This window comes from Pimephales promelas, chromosome 6, assembly GCF_988280905.1.
Source record: "Pimephales promelas chromosome 6, fPimPro1.hap1.1, whole genome shotgun sequence".
NCBI classification, from domain to species: domain Eukaryota; kingdom Metazoa; phylum Chordata; class Actinopteri; order Cypriniformes; family Leuciscidae; genus Pimephales; species Pimephales promelas.
This window is the reverse complement of record NC_142774.1, coordinates 18801290-18814870: the sequence shown is the minus strand read 5'-3', so window position 1 is coordinate 18814870 and position 13581 is coordinate 18801290. Positions and strand designations below refer to the sequence as shown.

General features: G+C 36.6%; 2 protein-coding genes across 3 annotated transcripts in view; one reads left to right on the top strand and one right to left on the bottom strand.

Annotated features, from left to right (window-relative positions):
• metap1d (methionyl aminopeptidase type 1D (mitochondrial)) overlaps nucleotides 1-13581 on the top strand; it is a 31248-nt gene that overhangs the window by 14115 nt on the left and 3552 nt on the right. Inside the window, exon 10 of one of the 2 annotated variants that reach the window (XM_039657432.2) lies at nucleotides 295-1281. The exons of the other annotated variant lie outside the window; for it this stretch is intronic. Coding sequence (XP_039513366.2) covers nucleotides 295-373 — 79 coding nt within the window. The 3' untranslated portion in view covers nucleotides 374-1281. Of the gene's footprint in view, nucleotides 1-294; nucleotides 1282-13581 lie in introns of those variants that run through there. 2 annotated transcript variants of the gene reach the window in all.
• dlx2b (distal-less homeobox 2b) lies at nucleotides 3757-5496 on the bottom strand. Its single transcript, XM_039657433.2, has 3 exons — nucleotides 5006-5496; nucleotides 4727-4911; nucleotides 3757-4567 (listed from the first exon to the last, which is right to left on the bottom strand). Exons 1-3 carry the CDS (start codon nucleotides 5322-5324, stop codon nucleotides 4238-4240), a joined length of 834 nt encoding a protein of 277 aa, XP_039513367.1. The 5' UTR covers nucleotides 5325-5496; the 3' UTR covers nucleotides 3757-4237.

Sequence of the window (13581 nt, the reverse complement as noted above, 5' to 3'; positions counted from 1 at the left end):
TAAATATAACTGCACATGGATCTGCACGCTTCTGACTCCTCATGACATTCCCTATGAGAACAGGTTGGGGGAAAATTAAAATATAACTTGATTTTTAAGTTGTTTTATCTTGATAGGCTATTTAGTTTCGTCTTTATTTTAAATCATTTTAAGGCCCCCTTTATGCCTTCTCGGAAGTTTGCTGAGACCCCAGTGGGACCCAGCCCACTGGTTGAAAACCTGCTCTAAGTTGGAAGACTAAATCTCTCAACATGTTCACCTGTGTGTGTGTTCTCTTTTCTTGTTAATATTTAGATCAGCACAATTTGAACACACGGTTGTCATCACCTGCGATGGTGTAGAGATTCTGACTAAACTACCAGATGAAGATTGACTGGACAAGAATTTTGGAACATCTTGAAGTGTGACGTGTGATCTGGACGTTTTTAGAATAACAAGCTGTTATTTAAATAAATGTGTTTCTTAACATGTAGACAATGTTTTATCTTATTTTTATTAGCTTGACCAAATATCTCATTGAAACAGCTGTGGAGTTCCATTAATGGGTTTTTACATCTTGAATTAATGGGTTTTAATTACTTAATGCATGTAGGTTATTGTGTAATGAGTTTCAAAATCTCTTCACTGTTACAAACTCTTTTGTTTCTGATGTCATCTCTGACAGAGCTCATTGAAAGCTCAGGGAATGAAATGTCATTATGTCTTATTATTATGGCGGGGTTTCTCCGTACATCATAATATTACTCCGCAGTAATGTAGTTAGCGCTGTGGATCTCTCGAGAGGTGATTATATTTATGGGCCATGGGTTACCATATGAGCCATGTGTAGCTTATCAAGAATACCCTATAATCATATCTGCTTCACGACATAATTCGGAGACTGCTTATGCTATCTGACATTTGACAGAGTTTGAATGTTGCTGCCTGAAGAAGTGCATGCGCATGCATCCTCAGTGACATAGCTGTGTGTCCAGTACTAGCCTATAAAAAAATGAACTATTTAAAGTAAATTTTTATGCTATATAAAGAAATCATATTTTACATGTAGCCTGTATTAAATCGCTTCAAAAACGCGTTGGGTGAATGAAAGAAGTCAAATGACCAGAAATGAATCTCGAGCCGACTTCCATTCTTGGCTACATCTGTTTAGTGGCTGCACAATTAAAGTTAATTACATTGTGACCCTTACTAGTTAATCCGTAGGTTCGTTTGCTATGCCATCTGGGAAGATTGCTGCTTTTGCTCGAAACAGTCCGTCTATCTAATGGGCTAAAGAAACGCGCACTTAAATCACATATAAAAAAACTTTACATGATCTTTGAGTTTTTGTGTCCTTCATAATGTAGCTTAAAATACGTATGATTTATTTTTCGAGATAGGCTAGCTATATATCATTAGGACTACAGTAGATTTAAACGGCCATGAATGGTTATTATGTCTTAATTTTAACATTTTAGTTAGGCTATAACGGCAGCGCGGATGGAATTTCAGATAGCCTTTAATCTTATGAAACACATTAGCATAAAATATATAGACTTTACAAAAATAAATAAATAAAAACAGAAAAGGCAGATTATGAGGATGATGTAGGCTACATTAGCTATTATTATTAGCCTAATCATCATAATAATCTGGCTATATCTGTTGAAGGTCTAGCCTTGTGATTTGATCACACTCTCTGACCGCACATGGTGCCTCCAGCCTTTGTAATCTGTGCTCATTAAATCGAATCATAATTGCAGCCATTTAGTTTTTGTGCATCCTCACGCATTTTTCTCTGTCTGTCGCAATTACGAGCAGTTTCTGGCGCAGAGGAAATCTTTTCAGTCGGACAAAAGAAAAATGGAATAGGCAGGGAATCAATAAGCTGAACCGGTAGCAGGTGTTGTAGTCTCACGATGTTGTGAACCTTATTGACCGTATAATGTTGTATTTTCGCTCACTTTTCGTTTCAGCGTTTTATTTCCGTATTTTCAGTTTTATTTACAGCATTTCATTATCTTTTCTTAGTGTTTGAAGTTGAAATATTGCTGAATAGCCAATTTAGTCCTATAGGCTTTCTTTTCCCCTGTTTCATGGACGTTAATGCGCAAGGGCTACTAGTCAAATCAAATCAACGCCAAATCAACTTTTGCGATACTGACAACCCACCCATCGCGTAAACATGTGCTGCTAGTCTACAAAAAGCTTTATCAAGTTATTCAAATGATTTTTTTTTTCAGTAGAAACCCCCTGCTTCATGCAGATGTAGGCTATAGATTTGAATCCGCGGAAGCAGTCATTTGGATTGGTGTGGTTGCAAATAAGCCCCGGCATTTCAATTACTGCCAGCTGTGAATGTTGACATAAGGAGTGAAGCAGAACGGTACAAATGTGCTATACAATCAGAGTCTTTGGGTTTGATAATGAGATAGGCTACCCCAAATCAGAATAAAAATAGATGCCTTTTTCAATAAGAATCAAAGAATTCGGGGCCTGTAACCACGATGTCCATATTTAGAAAAACCACGGAAGCACAAATGAACCTCAAAAGACACAAATCATAGAATATAAACAATTAGTTGCAACAGCCCATGAAACTTTATTCTTTATATATATAGCTAGTGTAACCTTCGGGAACAGGACCTACTGATGATTCTGATGTGTGTGTTTGTTTGTTTGTTTGTTTGCTAGGTCAAACTGATTGATTTCTTCGTAAGTCTTATATATTCTTTTCATTATGTTTTACTTTTTAAAATACAATTTAAGATTTTTAAATAATAGGCTACAAATGTTTTTTTTGAATTTAAGAAAGTAATAGGTTCATGACATACAACATAGCTGAATAAATAGGCTTCACTTGACTTGAAGGCCAAATCGTCCAATAAACCAAATATGCAATCTACTGTTTATAATATGTATTTTCCATATGATTACAGAAACGTTTAATCCCAATTTCACAATGACAAAAATGTTACATGGACTAGATTACAGATACTGCTGAATATGCAATGGGCAACGCCAAAATTTTTAACTTCAAAGTAGGCTAACACTTGGGCAAGTAGTTGCTTTGCCCTTAATCCGGATTTCCCACCAATTCCAGTAACTATTTTAGTTCCAAAAATATTGAACATGACTATGTAAAGACGTGAGGCAAGCTAAGAGAACTGTGTGTCCCCGTACAAGAATAGCTCAAGGCTGAACTGGAGCTGGAAGCGAGGGCTCGAGGAGAATGTTTCCAGGGCGGTCTGCTTGAGGCGGTTTTATGTATTTTTTCTCTGGTTGAGTGGCGTTCATAAAACGTCTGGAAGAGGAGCGAGCTGACTCCAGAGAGTCTGGAGTGGGAAGAGCTCTCGCCGCACGCGGAACGCCCTCGCATCTCCTTCTGCGCATGCCAAGACGCGTCTGAATGCCAGAGGTATAGGATATAGCCTACCTCCTCATCAATTTTTTTTTCTTTTCTTTTTAACAAAGGATTAAATAGAATTCGATTCGTTCAACCGAATAATCACACATGCATTAAAAACGCGATGCTATGCACTGAAACAGATTGTCTATGCATAGAAAAAGTAGGCTGCATGGTCTGCAGAATTTTCTGCAAACCTTTGCAGCCATTCATTTCTGTTAAAACAAAGTTAAATTAGTGCATATAAACCCATGTTCTATTTACCCAGAGAGCGTCCAAAATTGTCACACTTTAGTTTCATTGAGTTTAAACGTTTTAAAGGAAAACAAAATGCCACGGACGTTGAAATATCAACACACACGGTTACATGCCAGTTGTACGATCCATTGATAAGAAGATCAAGTATCATTTTTACAGGCAAAAACTAGAAAAACTGTGGGTCAATGAAAACATCCATACGCGATAATCAAAGAACGAAACGTTAATTGATAGTATAAACGCACATTTAATTATGACTGCAAGTTGTATAAGCATTTTAATAGATTCATCACTAAACCTATATAGGCCTGTATTCTGTACAACACACGAAAAAGGGCTACCCGTTTGTACTTGGAATGTGAAATAAACACCTGATTACCTCTTTCAATTGTACTATAACGAAAACAAATAAATAAATAGAAAAATAATTTAATATGCGTTGTTCGGTCACATCCAAACTAGTATTCCACAGCAAACATCTTTAGCAAACCCAGCCTGAAAATAGATTTTAAAGTTAATGTTCTCCTAAAATACAAGTCCAGTGACACGATAGGCCTATTATTTCCTCCTACAACAGGTGTATTCAGTCCTCTGTTAGAATATGGTCCCTGCACTCATTGCAGAGCTGTGGTGAGGTTGTATTAAGGTACTGGGCTGTAGATGTGTGACCGTATTCGTGGAGGAGTACCATGAATAGTTTGTCAAGAACGATGGGGCAGTGGTGTTTGGTGGCCCCGCGGGCTGCTCTGAAACCGTGTCCCCGTCGTTCGCTGTCTGGTTCGGAGGGAAATCCCAACCTGCCTGTGGTGGTGGAGGAGTGTTAGAGGGAGAGTCACCGGATACAATCTGCTGGTCTGCTGGAATCTCGCCGTTTTTCCACAACTTTTTGAATTTTGAGCGTCGGTTCTGAAACCATATCTTCACCTGTGGATAATCAAAACAACGCGCAAATCTAAGTTAAACAGGCAATACAATTCAAAAACAACATAATTTTGGACACAGGTCTACAATGAAAATAAAAGGACCACAGAAATATAGTCTACACATAATATCATAGCAACAAAAAGAACCCGCGCTTTTAACCTGGGTCTGTGTGAGGCCCATAGACGCCGCCAGTTCCGCGCGCTCAGGGAGCGCAAGATACTGGGTCTTTTGGAATCTGCGCTGGAGAGCTGCCAGCTGAAAACTGGAGTAGATGGTTCGCGGTTTCCGGACTTTCTTTGGCTTTCCATTCACCATGCGCACCTCCGGTTCACTCTCTTCCTTCTCTATTAAAATTAACCACAATATTGTCATTAGAAAATATAAGAAGACAATTAAGGTAAAAGAAAATGACGTTTGGGAATGCTGAGGTGGTCTTACCCGGTTCGGTTGGTGTGGGTGAAGAACTGGCTCCATACGTTCCATACGCGCCATAGGAAGAAGCATAGCCTAAATCGTAAGCTTTGGGGCTGTAGTGGACATTGCCCACAGTACCAGGATGATAGGAATAAGATGCCAGTTGTGCGTACGCTGTCCCTGTGCAGTGTCCTGTCTGCGCACTACTGTAAAAGCTGCTGTCGGTCACAGTTGACACCGGCAGTGTTGGGGAATCCTGCGACTTGTGAACGGCACTGAAGCTGCTCGAAGTAATGTGGTTTGTATGCATATCCGAGCCAAGGCTATCCAGAACAGCGGTCATTTTTGCAGGAAAAAGTCAACTGAATTTAGGCAACTTACCGTGACCAATTATAAAGTTCAAATTCTGTGGGCTAACTCTAACAATTAATCGGTGAAACAAAAATCACAAAACTTATAAAGGTAGTTCGTTTTGCCTCAAGTCACATATCCATGGTTAATAGAGGGTTTGAGCTGCGCGGCGGTCTCTGCCTTGGAGATGCTGACGGGCGGGCCATATACTGGGCGTCATGTGGTAAAGCGAACCAATCGCTTCGCAGGCAGTCCTGCCAGTGCCAGCTGAAGGAAGACCTTTGACAAGTGGAAATAACAAAACATCTTGCAGCTGGTCTTAAATGTCTTTTATTTACAAAGAGTTGATTAAAAAACACATTCATCTACTAAATTAATTTAACAATCCAAAAACATTTCAAAAAGAGACTATCAAAGAAAAAAAAAATCAAAGGCTATTTGTTTTTTTCAGCCTTAAATGCAAAGGAGTTTTTGCTTTCTCTAAAGTTTAAAGACATAAAGCACGTTCCAGTTAGAACATTTTGACGCTGCTAATTTAATTCAATATAGGCTAATTTATTTATAGTTTAAGTTTATTGTTTAAAGGGAGCCTTGTTAAGATGCCTGAACCGCGAACCTGGCAAATGAAGCATTGCTCATGTAAATTACTCTATCAATATCCTACATTTAGACTGATGGTCTGAAAGTACTATCGAATGAAGCTCACAGTCTTGATTAAAGGGATCTATTTCTCAATTGTTGAGAAGCACGATTTTACTGGAATGCCACCTATCGTTGAAATGTTGTCAGTGTATTCTACGGAAACAGTCTGCATTCCTCTGACTAATCACAGACGGCGCCAGTCTACTCACACCCACAGGTGCGCAAAACAGCAATTATTGCCCGGTAAACACCAGGGATAAAGCGCGGAACCAGCCCTATATGATGCTCTGTCGCGCCAAACGCCTCGTACGCAGACCTACATAGAAAACTACCTCAGTCACGGGAACTGGCAATTTACTCAATTCTGTCAACTCAACAAACTCTGTGGCCTGAGCTTTGCCAGCTGTAATCCTCAGGTGACTTGTCTCTGTTGTGGTGCGATTTAAAAACAGAACTTTATTAAACATTTTTAAACTAAAAGTATTTGGCTATTATATAGCATATTACCTGTAGCCAATAAAATCGTATTGTGTCGTCACTAGTAAATTATTTTCTGAAGGATGAATAATTGTATTAAAATATTGGTGGTAAAATTTTGGTGGCCTAATAGTATGCAGCCAATTACTATATAGTATACAATCTTTATAGATATTCAAAAGTTTGCAATTGAAGTCTGTTTTGCTCTTTTCTGCTCAGGTAATAGAGGGGACATTTTCTGCTCACAAGAAATAGAGGGGACCTCTGGCGCCCTCCTGCGTCTTTAAATGTGAAATGGCCTTTTTAGATGTCTTCCGCAGTGAAGTCACCCCAAATGCCCCCTCGTAGTATGTATGCGTATTATTATTATTAATATAGATCTTTTTATCTTTCTTAGGAGCAAAAACTGTATTGTGTTTATTTACAAATTTTAACAGCCACTAAATCTGATGAGATTAGCCTATAGCCTAGTTCATCCAGATTCCAGTATAAAATGGGATGAACTAGGCTTTAACTTTAGAAGATAACGAAAGGTTTTCTAAGATTGTGTGTGAATGCAATAACACAAAACGACCTTTTGATTTAATTTGTCGCTGTAACTGTTTAGCTCGTGCAACTGAACTACATTAGTAAACACAAGATGGCACTGTTTCCTCATATAGCCTAATTGTGGAAATTGCGTGATCAGGCAATTGTGTTTTTACTGTGCGTTAGAGGAAAGAGGTCATATAGGTTAAGTATAGTATATTGCACATCAATTATTTAGATTTAGTTACAAATCAAACACAAATATTAACTAGTATGTTACAACAAATAGGCCTACACTATTCAAAGACTGATACATCAGTTGCACAGGCCGACTGTTTTTACTAAATCAAATGCAGAGCAGATTTATTTTAATGCGTATCACAAACTATGCAATGGCATCCATTAGCATGAACCCAATAGAAAGGTCACTGTCACTACATAAAGCAAACATATTTTCTCCAACAATAGATAGTACACCTGGCTTTCATCAACATACATGTCAGCTTTCTTTGGAGAAGACCAAATCATCAGTAGACAAGGTTTAGATATGTACTCTCTATGTGTTTAAAGTACAGTTTTCTTTACTTTGTTTATTATTTTTCTGTGTTCTCATCTGTTCAGTACTTTACAATTTGTCTGTTTAGAGTTTGTTGAACTTTGTTTGGTCTACTTTCCTTTCAAATAAGTTGTGATTAACCCTTTAAAGCATATAGGTCACCAGGGGCGAGAGCACCCAATTAGCCCCACTGCCCCCACCCACCCTCTTTTCACACAAAAACAACAACAACAAAAAATATGTCTATTGAAAAATAACTTTAAAAAAATCCAGCTTTTTATTTATGTATTTATTTATTTATTTGAGACATTTTCAGAACCCCAGCTTAATTGTGAGAGTTCACACAGACAGCCCCCGTAACAAACACAAAACCTTCTTCACTCAGCTGGTTTTCCTGACCAGTCCAAATAATTTGTGATTAACCCTTTCAAGCATAGAGGTCACTACAGTGGACAGCTATTAAAAAGCCATTTTCTTGTGTATGCATGAGCTTTGATGGCATAGTTGCTTGCACATAAACCACTACAGTGGACACTAGTGCATCATCCTGTATACTGCCACCAAGTGGTAAGTCCTTGTATGTCAATATTTTTTCTTCTCCAAACCAAGATGATCAAAGGCCATTGAGAAATGCCAAATTGCTCCAGAATATCCATCCATTCCTTCTATCATATGAGACTCTTGCAGGTAAAAAAAAAAAAAAAAAAAAAAAAAATCTAAGGAGTAAAATCATTGATACATTTTCTCAATGATTTTAAATTGGTAGGAAATTCTGAAAAATCATCTGTCCATTAAATTGGACAGCACGCATTACTTTATTTCAGCTACAATTCATCCTATTACTTTGACTATTGTTATTTCTGAAAATACTTCATCTGCAGTTACTTTTTTGGCTGTGAATAAATGTACTTGTGTCATTAGATTGTAATTTGCAGTTCAAAAGTAATTGATTATGCATGTTACTAGTAATATGTTACTTTACCCGTAACTTCAAAAAAGTAATGCACATTACTTTTAATGCTACTCTACCCGTCACAAAAAAATTGATCTGATCATGTAATGCACATTACTTTCAATTTTTCATGCCCTAAGAGCAATAAAAACACATGGTTAGTCTGGTTAGTTTCTAGTAACATTCAGACTTAATGCTGCTGAATATTAAATACAATGCCCTACACGCATACTTATATTAGAAGAATATGACGCATAAGCTTTCCAGCTATCAAAATGACTCTAAATGTGCTGCTACTTAAACATGATTTTTTTATGCAACCCTGGCTGAGTGTTTCTTAGTCATCATCCTCATTGTCCCAAAGAGTGTGAATTTCCTGTGGGTGTGTGTGCTTAGTGCTCTGAGGAAAGACCTGACAGCCAATACTTCTGGACAAATTCATTTGTGGATTCATAATCCCGATTTCCGGTGCTTGTTGGTCTGTGGGATAGCGGGGGGATCCTGGATATGCTGCAGCAAGAAAAATATTAACTTTCTTATGGCTTTGAAGAAAGTAAAAAGGGAATGTGTTGTGCCAGAGGGTATAATATAGTGGAATAATGTAGAATCAAACAAACAAACATGGTCAGTAGTGTTTGTTTATGTGGGTACCATTCCAACATTTCCCCCCCAAATCCAATCCCTTTATTCCCTTGATGTGACCTGCACACCTGTCAGTTGTGCTTTTGCGAATATCACTTCCAGATGAAGTTGATAGATCTGCTCATCTCATGTTCTCGGTCGAATAGAGTTTCAAAGTTCTAAAGGTCTCTGTCCCTCTTGATGTATTCCATCAGTGTGTAGCTAAGGGGTTCAAAGACGATGCTGATATAAGAATGTCCTTGATGGTCATATCAGACAGCCTTTAAACACATTAGACAAACACATTTATGCTTTTGAATGATAAGAAACTAATATTAGTGCACAAAAGCAATTTCTTTTGAAGTCTGTGTGTACATTTTGTTTTGGGACACCATGTACAACCATTTTTGAAAATAGCTGGTAAACAGCCAAAATTTCAGTCACAGGTCTGTTGCGTAAAATGTTCACTGCCGTCAGTAGCTCAAATGCATTCTGAGAACAGAACAGAACAGAACAAGACGACCTGCAGGAGCATGTGAAAAAGAGAGCTGGAGGGCTGGGAGGAATCGAGGGGTGGTGAGGTGTGTTTGAAGATTAGAAGGAGCTGTGCAGGTGGGGCTTCCACGCGAGTGTGTGTAATACCAGAAATGTTTGATCTTGTGGGGCCATTTGGTCCCCATATATAAATCATACTAAATTATGTTTTGTTTTGTTTGTTTTTTATGTAAAAATCCCAAAGGTTTTCTGTGTTTTTAGGGGGAGGTTTAGGTTTATGGGATAGAATATACAGTTTGTATAGTTTAAAATTCTTTACACTACTGGTAAAAAATTTGGAATCTGTAATACTTTTATCAAAAGGGACAAAAAGAATTACTTTTGTTACAAAAAGAATCTGTGGATATTTTTCTTCTGAATGCCTTTATTAACCCACCTGAGCCGTGTGGAGAACTTTTATTGAAGCCCCTTTTATTGAAGCCGCTTTTAGGGGTTTTTTTTTCAACAATTTTAAGCAATTCATTACACTGTAAAGGTTTTTTTCAAGGTAACTTTTGCAGACTAGCCTATTAAATACTTTATTCACATAGTTGTACACACTGTCATATAAACTAGTTTGAAGGAATTTATTTCAAATCTACTTTACTCTTCCCGAACCCAAGAAGTATTGAATTAGTACACTTACAAGTTTACTTCTAGTACATTGATATTAGTAATTTGCTACATAAAGTATATTTAAAAATATATTTGAACTTTACTTAGGCCTAAGTACTTAATAAAGTAAACTTGAAATATAGTTCTTTTTTGTAAGAGTAGGCAGGAGGTTGTGATTGGTTAAGCATTTTTCTTTCCTTAAGGGTGTCGGTGTGCATGTGTCTTCTGTAACTGTGGGTGTTAAGTATTCTCCATGGAAACAAAGCAATTAATTGCAAATAAAATACCATCTTTCAGGTTGATCCTTGCCGGAGGTCAAACATGTGTTTCATACAGTGAGTTGGTGTGAATTAATGCGTGTATCATATCCCAACCATCTCCCTTATCCTCTTCCTCATCTCTCTTGTCCCTCCCTTTACATTGCTCTATAACTGTGGTTTATAAACCCGCTGGGTGTGGTTCAAGCATTCAGTAAAACAGTTCAACCAGACAGTAAAAGTTTGTCAGTGCATCTGTTTATAATTATAAACAGAGCTTGCAATTTCATTTACTCTCTCTTTTACTCTTACACGCACACAGAGAGACACAGGAACTTTACTAAAAAAATAATAATAATAATAATAATTAAACGGTTAGTTAGCCCAAACATGAAACATGCTTTGTCCATCTTCAAAAAGTGTTTTTACTGAAACTTGAGATATTTCTGCTCCGTTATTACCAAAACTTTAATACTTTAGAAACTTCATAAATACATCATAATACGAAATTCAATCATGCAGTTAAGTCTTCTGAGTTTGAGTTTCTTTATTTAAAGGGACAATGCACATTAATTAAATGTGCCAGATTTAGCCATACCAGGCTAATTTTCATCTGCAGTCCCTAGCAGGTTAAAAATTAAAACAATAAATACACTACTACAATACAATAATAAAAAAAAAAACATGATAAATACAAACACATTATTCTGTATTATACTGAACAACAGTAGTATGGCCAACACGGGTTCTGAAAATAAACAATGCTTTATATGATGAACCAATTTAATTTATAAATTTTATTCACATATAAACATTTATCTATAAGATGTTAGATGATCTCATCCAGCTTAATGCACTTCTATCATCAGCTAAAAAGTTATGGATCTTTAACAGGGTGTTTGAACCAAGGATGTTCCTTTAGCCAATCATATTTTCATCTTCCTGTTTTTCCAAAGTGATTATTCACATGGCATTTATGGCTCAGATGATTGGCTGACAAACAATTATGCCCATGAGAAAAGATGTTAGACTTCAAATTATGTACCTCCCTAAACAAGCCATTGAGATAAATGGAAATGTTTGGTAGACCTGCGAAGTCACAAATACTTTACAAACCTTTATCTTGAGCAAAATGTAATATGTTTAAAGAATCCTGCAAATTAAATCAGGCTCTAGTATCCACCTTATTTTTAATGTAAGAGTGGACGTGGCCATTTGTAAATTGAATGTGTCTGGCTTCCAGTGTCATCCGCTTCCAGTTATTTTTAGCATACAGCTCGTTATGCTGCTTGAAATTGCAAACTGGTATTTCTTACCATATTATTTTAATGTATTATAAGTATAAACATGGTTGGTATTGTTATTATACTCCACATTGTTATTCTAGTTATTTGTAATGTATTCCCACCAGTGTTGGGAGTAACGCATTACAAAAGTAATACATTACTGTAACATATTAGTTTTTGCTGTAACGCAGTAGTGTAAGGCATTACTAATCAATTTTCAGTAATATTTTACTCGTTACATGTTCAGTGAGGCTTGTATTACAGTTGTATTACAGTGTATTGTCTGCTTTTACTTCTTAAAGGCAACAGAATGTGTGAAAGTTTTAAAGCAGTCTTTTAGTGCCAGTTCAGAGCGGTCGCGTCTGTAACATTGTTTTTTCCTCATAAATGCGAACACGAAAACTAAAATAAAATGAATATTTTAAGTTCTATGGAGACTGGAGAGCCAACCCTTCCTCATCCGATTTGCGCAGTATAATTAACAGAATTACAAAAAATATATTTTGCCTCCTATTTTTTTGTCACGCATGAATGTGTGTCTTTTCCCTAATATTAAAAATAAAACATAGACTGATATTTGTCTAATGTCTGGAGTCCTTTAAGGAAGTAGCCTATATACGTTTCAATACATGTATTTTCTGAGAATTTTTATTTCAAGTTTTGACTGCAAATGTCATGTCCATAATGCTGGACTTCCCCAATTTTCAATAATTTATCCTCAACTAGTTTTGTGGTTAACTTCAAATGTTAACTTCAAATAATACTAATAGCCTAATTTAAAGATAAGGTAGCATTGGATATGGACGGTAAGGAGAATAACGCTGGGAGTTGGAAGAGGTGTGTCGCGATTCTGTAGGTTCGTGGATCTGAGTCGTGTGGTGAATCGCGATTTCGGTTTCATATTGCATATCGTTACAGCCCAAAAGTTACGTTCTACTTAGTTATTTTGGTGAAAGTAACTCAAAAGTAATACATGAGTAATGTAGGGCATTACAATTCTGAGACAGTAATATTGTAAGGTAATGAATTACTTTTAAATAACAGTAACAAGTAATACCTAATGTATTACAGTTTGGAAGTAACTTGCACAACACAGATTCCCACACATTTGCAAAAAAAGAAATAAAAAAAATAAAAAAAATGTTTTTTATGCATTACCACATTAGGTAGATATTAAACTAAAACATCTACTGTATACTATAAGTCAAAGTTTAATTGACTTTAAATGTAATGTGAATATACAGCTTGGTTTGAATGGCTTTTAGTTGAGAATGTCTATATTTATTTTTAAATTAGAATGAATTTGTGAATTAGATTGTAATTGGTAATTGTGATAAAATTATAAAAACATGAAAATTAGAATACTTTTTGTAGGGCTATTTCTAGAAAATGAGGATTACACTGTGTTGGTGAAAGTCTAGATTCTCACAGTATCACTTTATCAGTCTGTAGTGGAATCACATGATCATTAAGAGCGGCTAACCCACAGGAATGCTTTACAGACACTATAAACTTACATCACCTGACTCTGAAAAGAGAGTGAAAGATGAACTGCGAAAGTTAGGGTGATAAAGATGCACGTAAAATGTTCTGAAAGCGAGCAAGAAAGCATGTTTGTCTCCCTATGCATTTTTAAAGCCAGGTCATGTCCTTTAACACCCCAAAATAGCGAGAGCTTCCGGAGTTTATTGGCTGTAACTTTGGAACAAACGCATCCCTTTGCACTGTTTATGGAATAGCAAACCATCTAAGTTGAATTTAGGAGAGCCTGAAAATAAGCA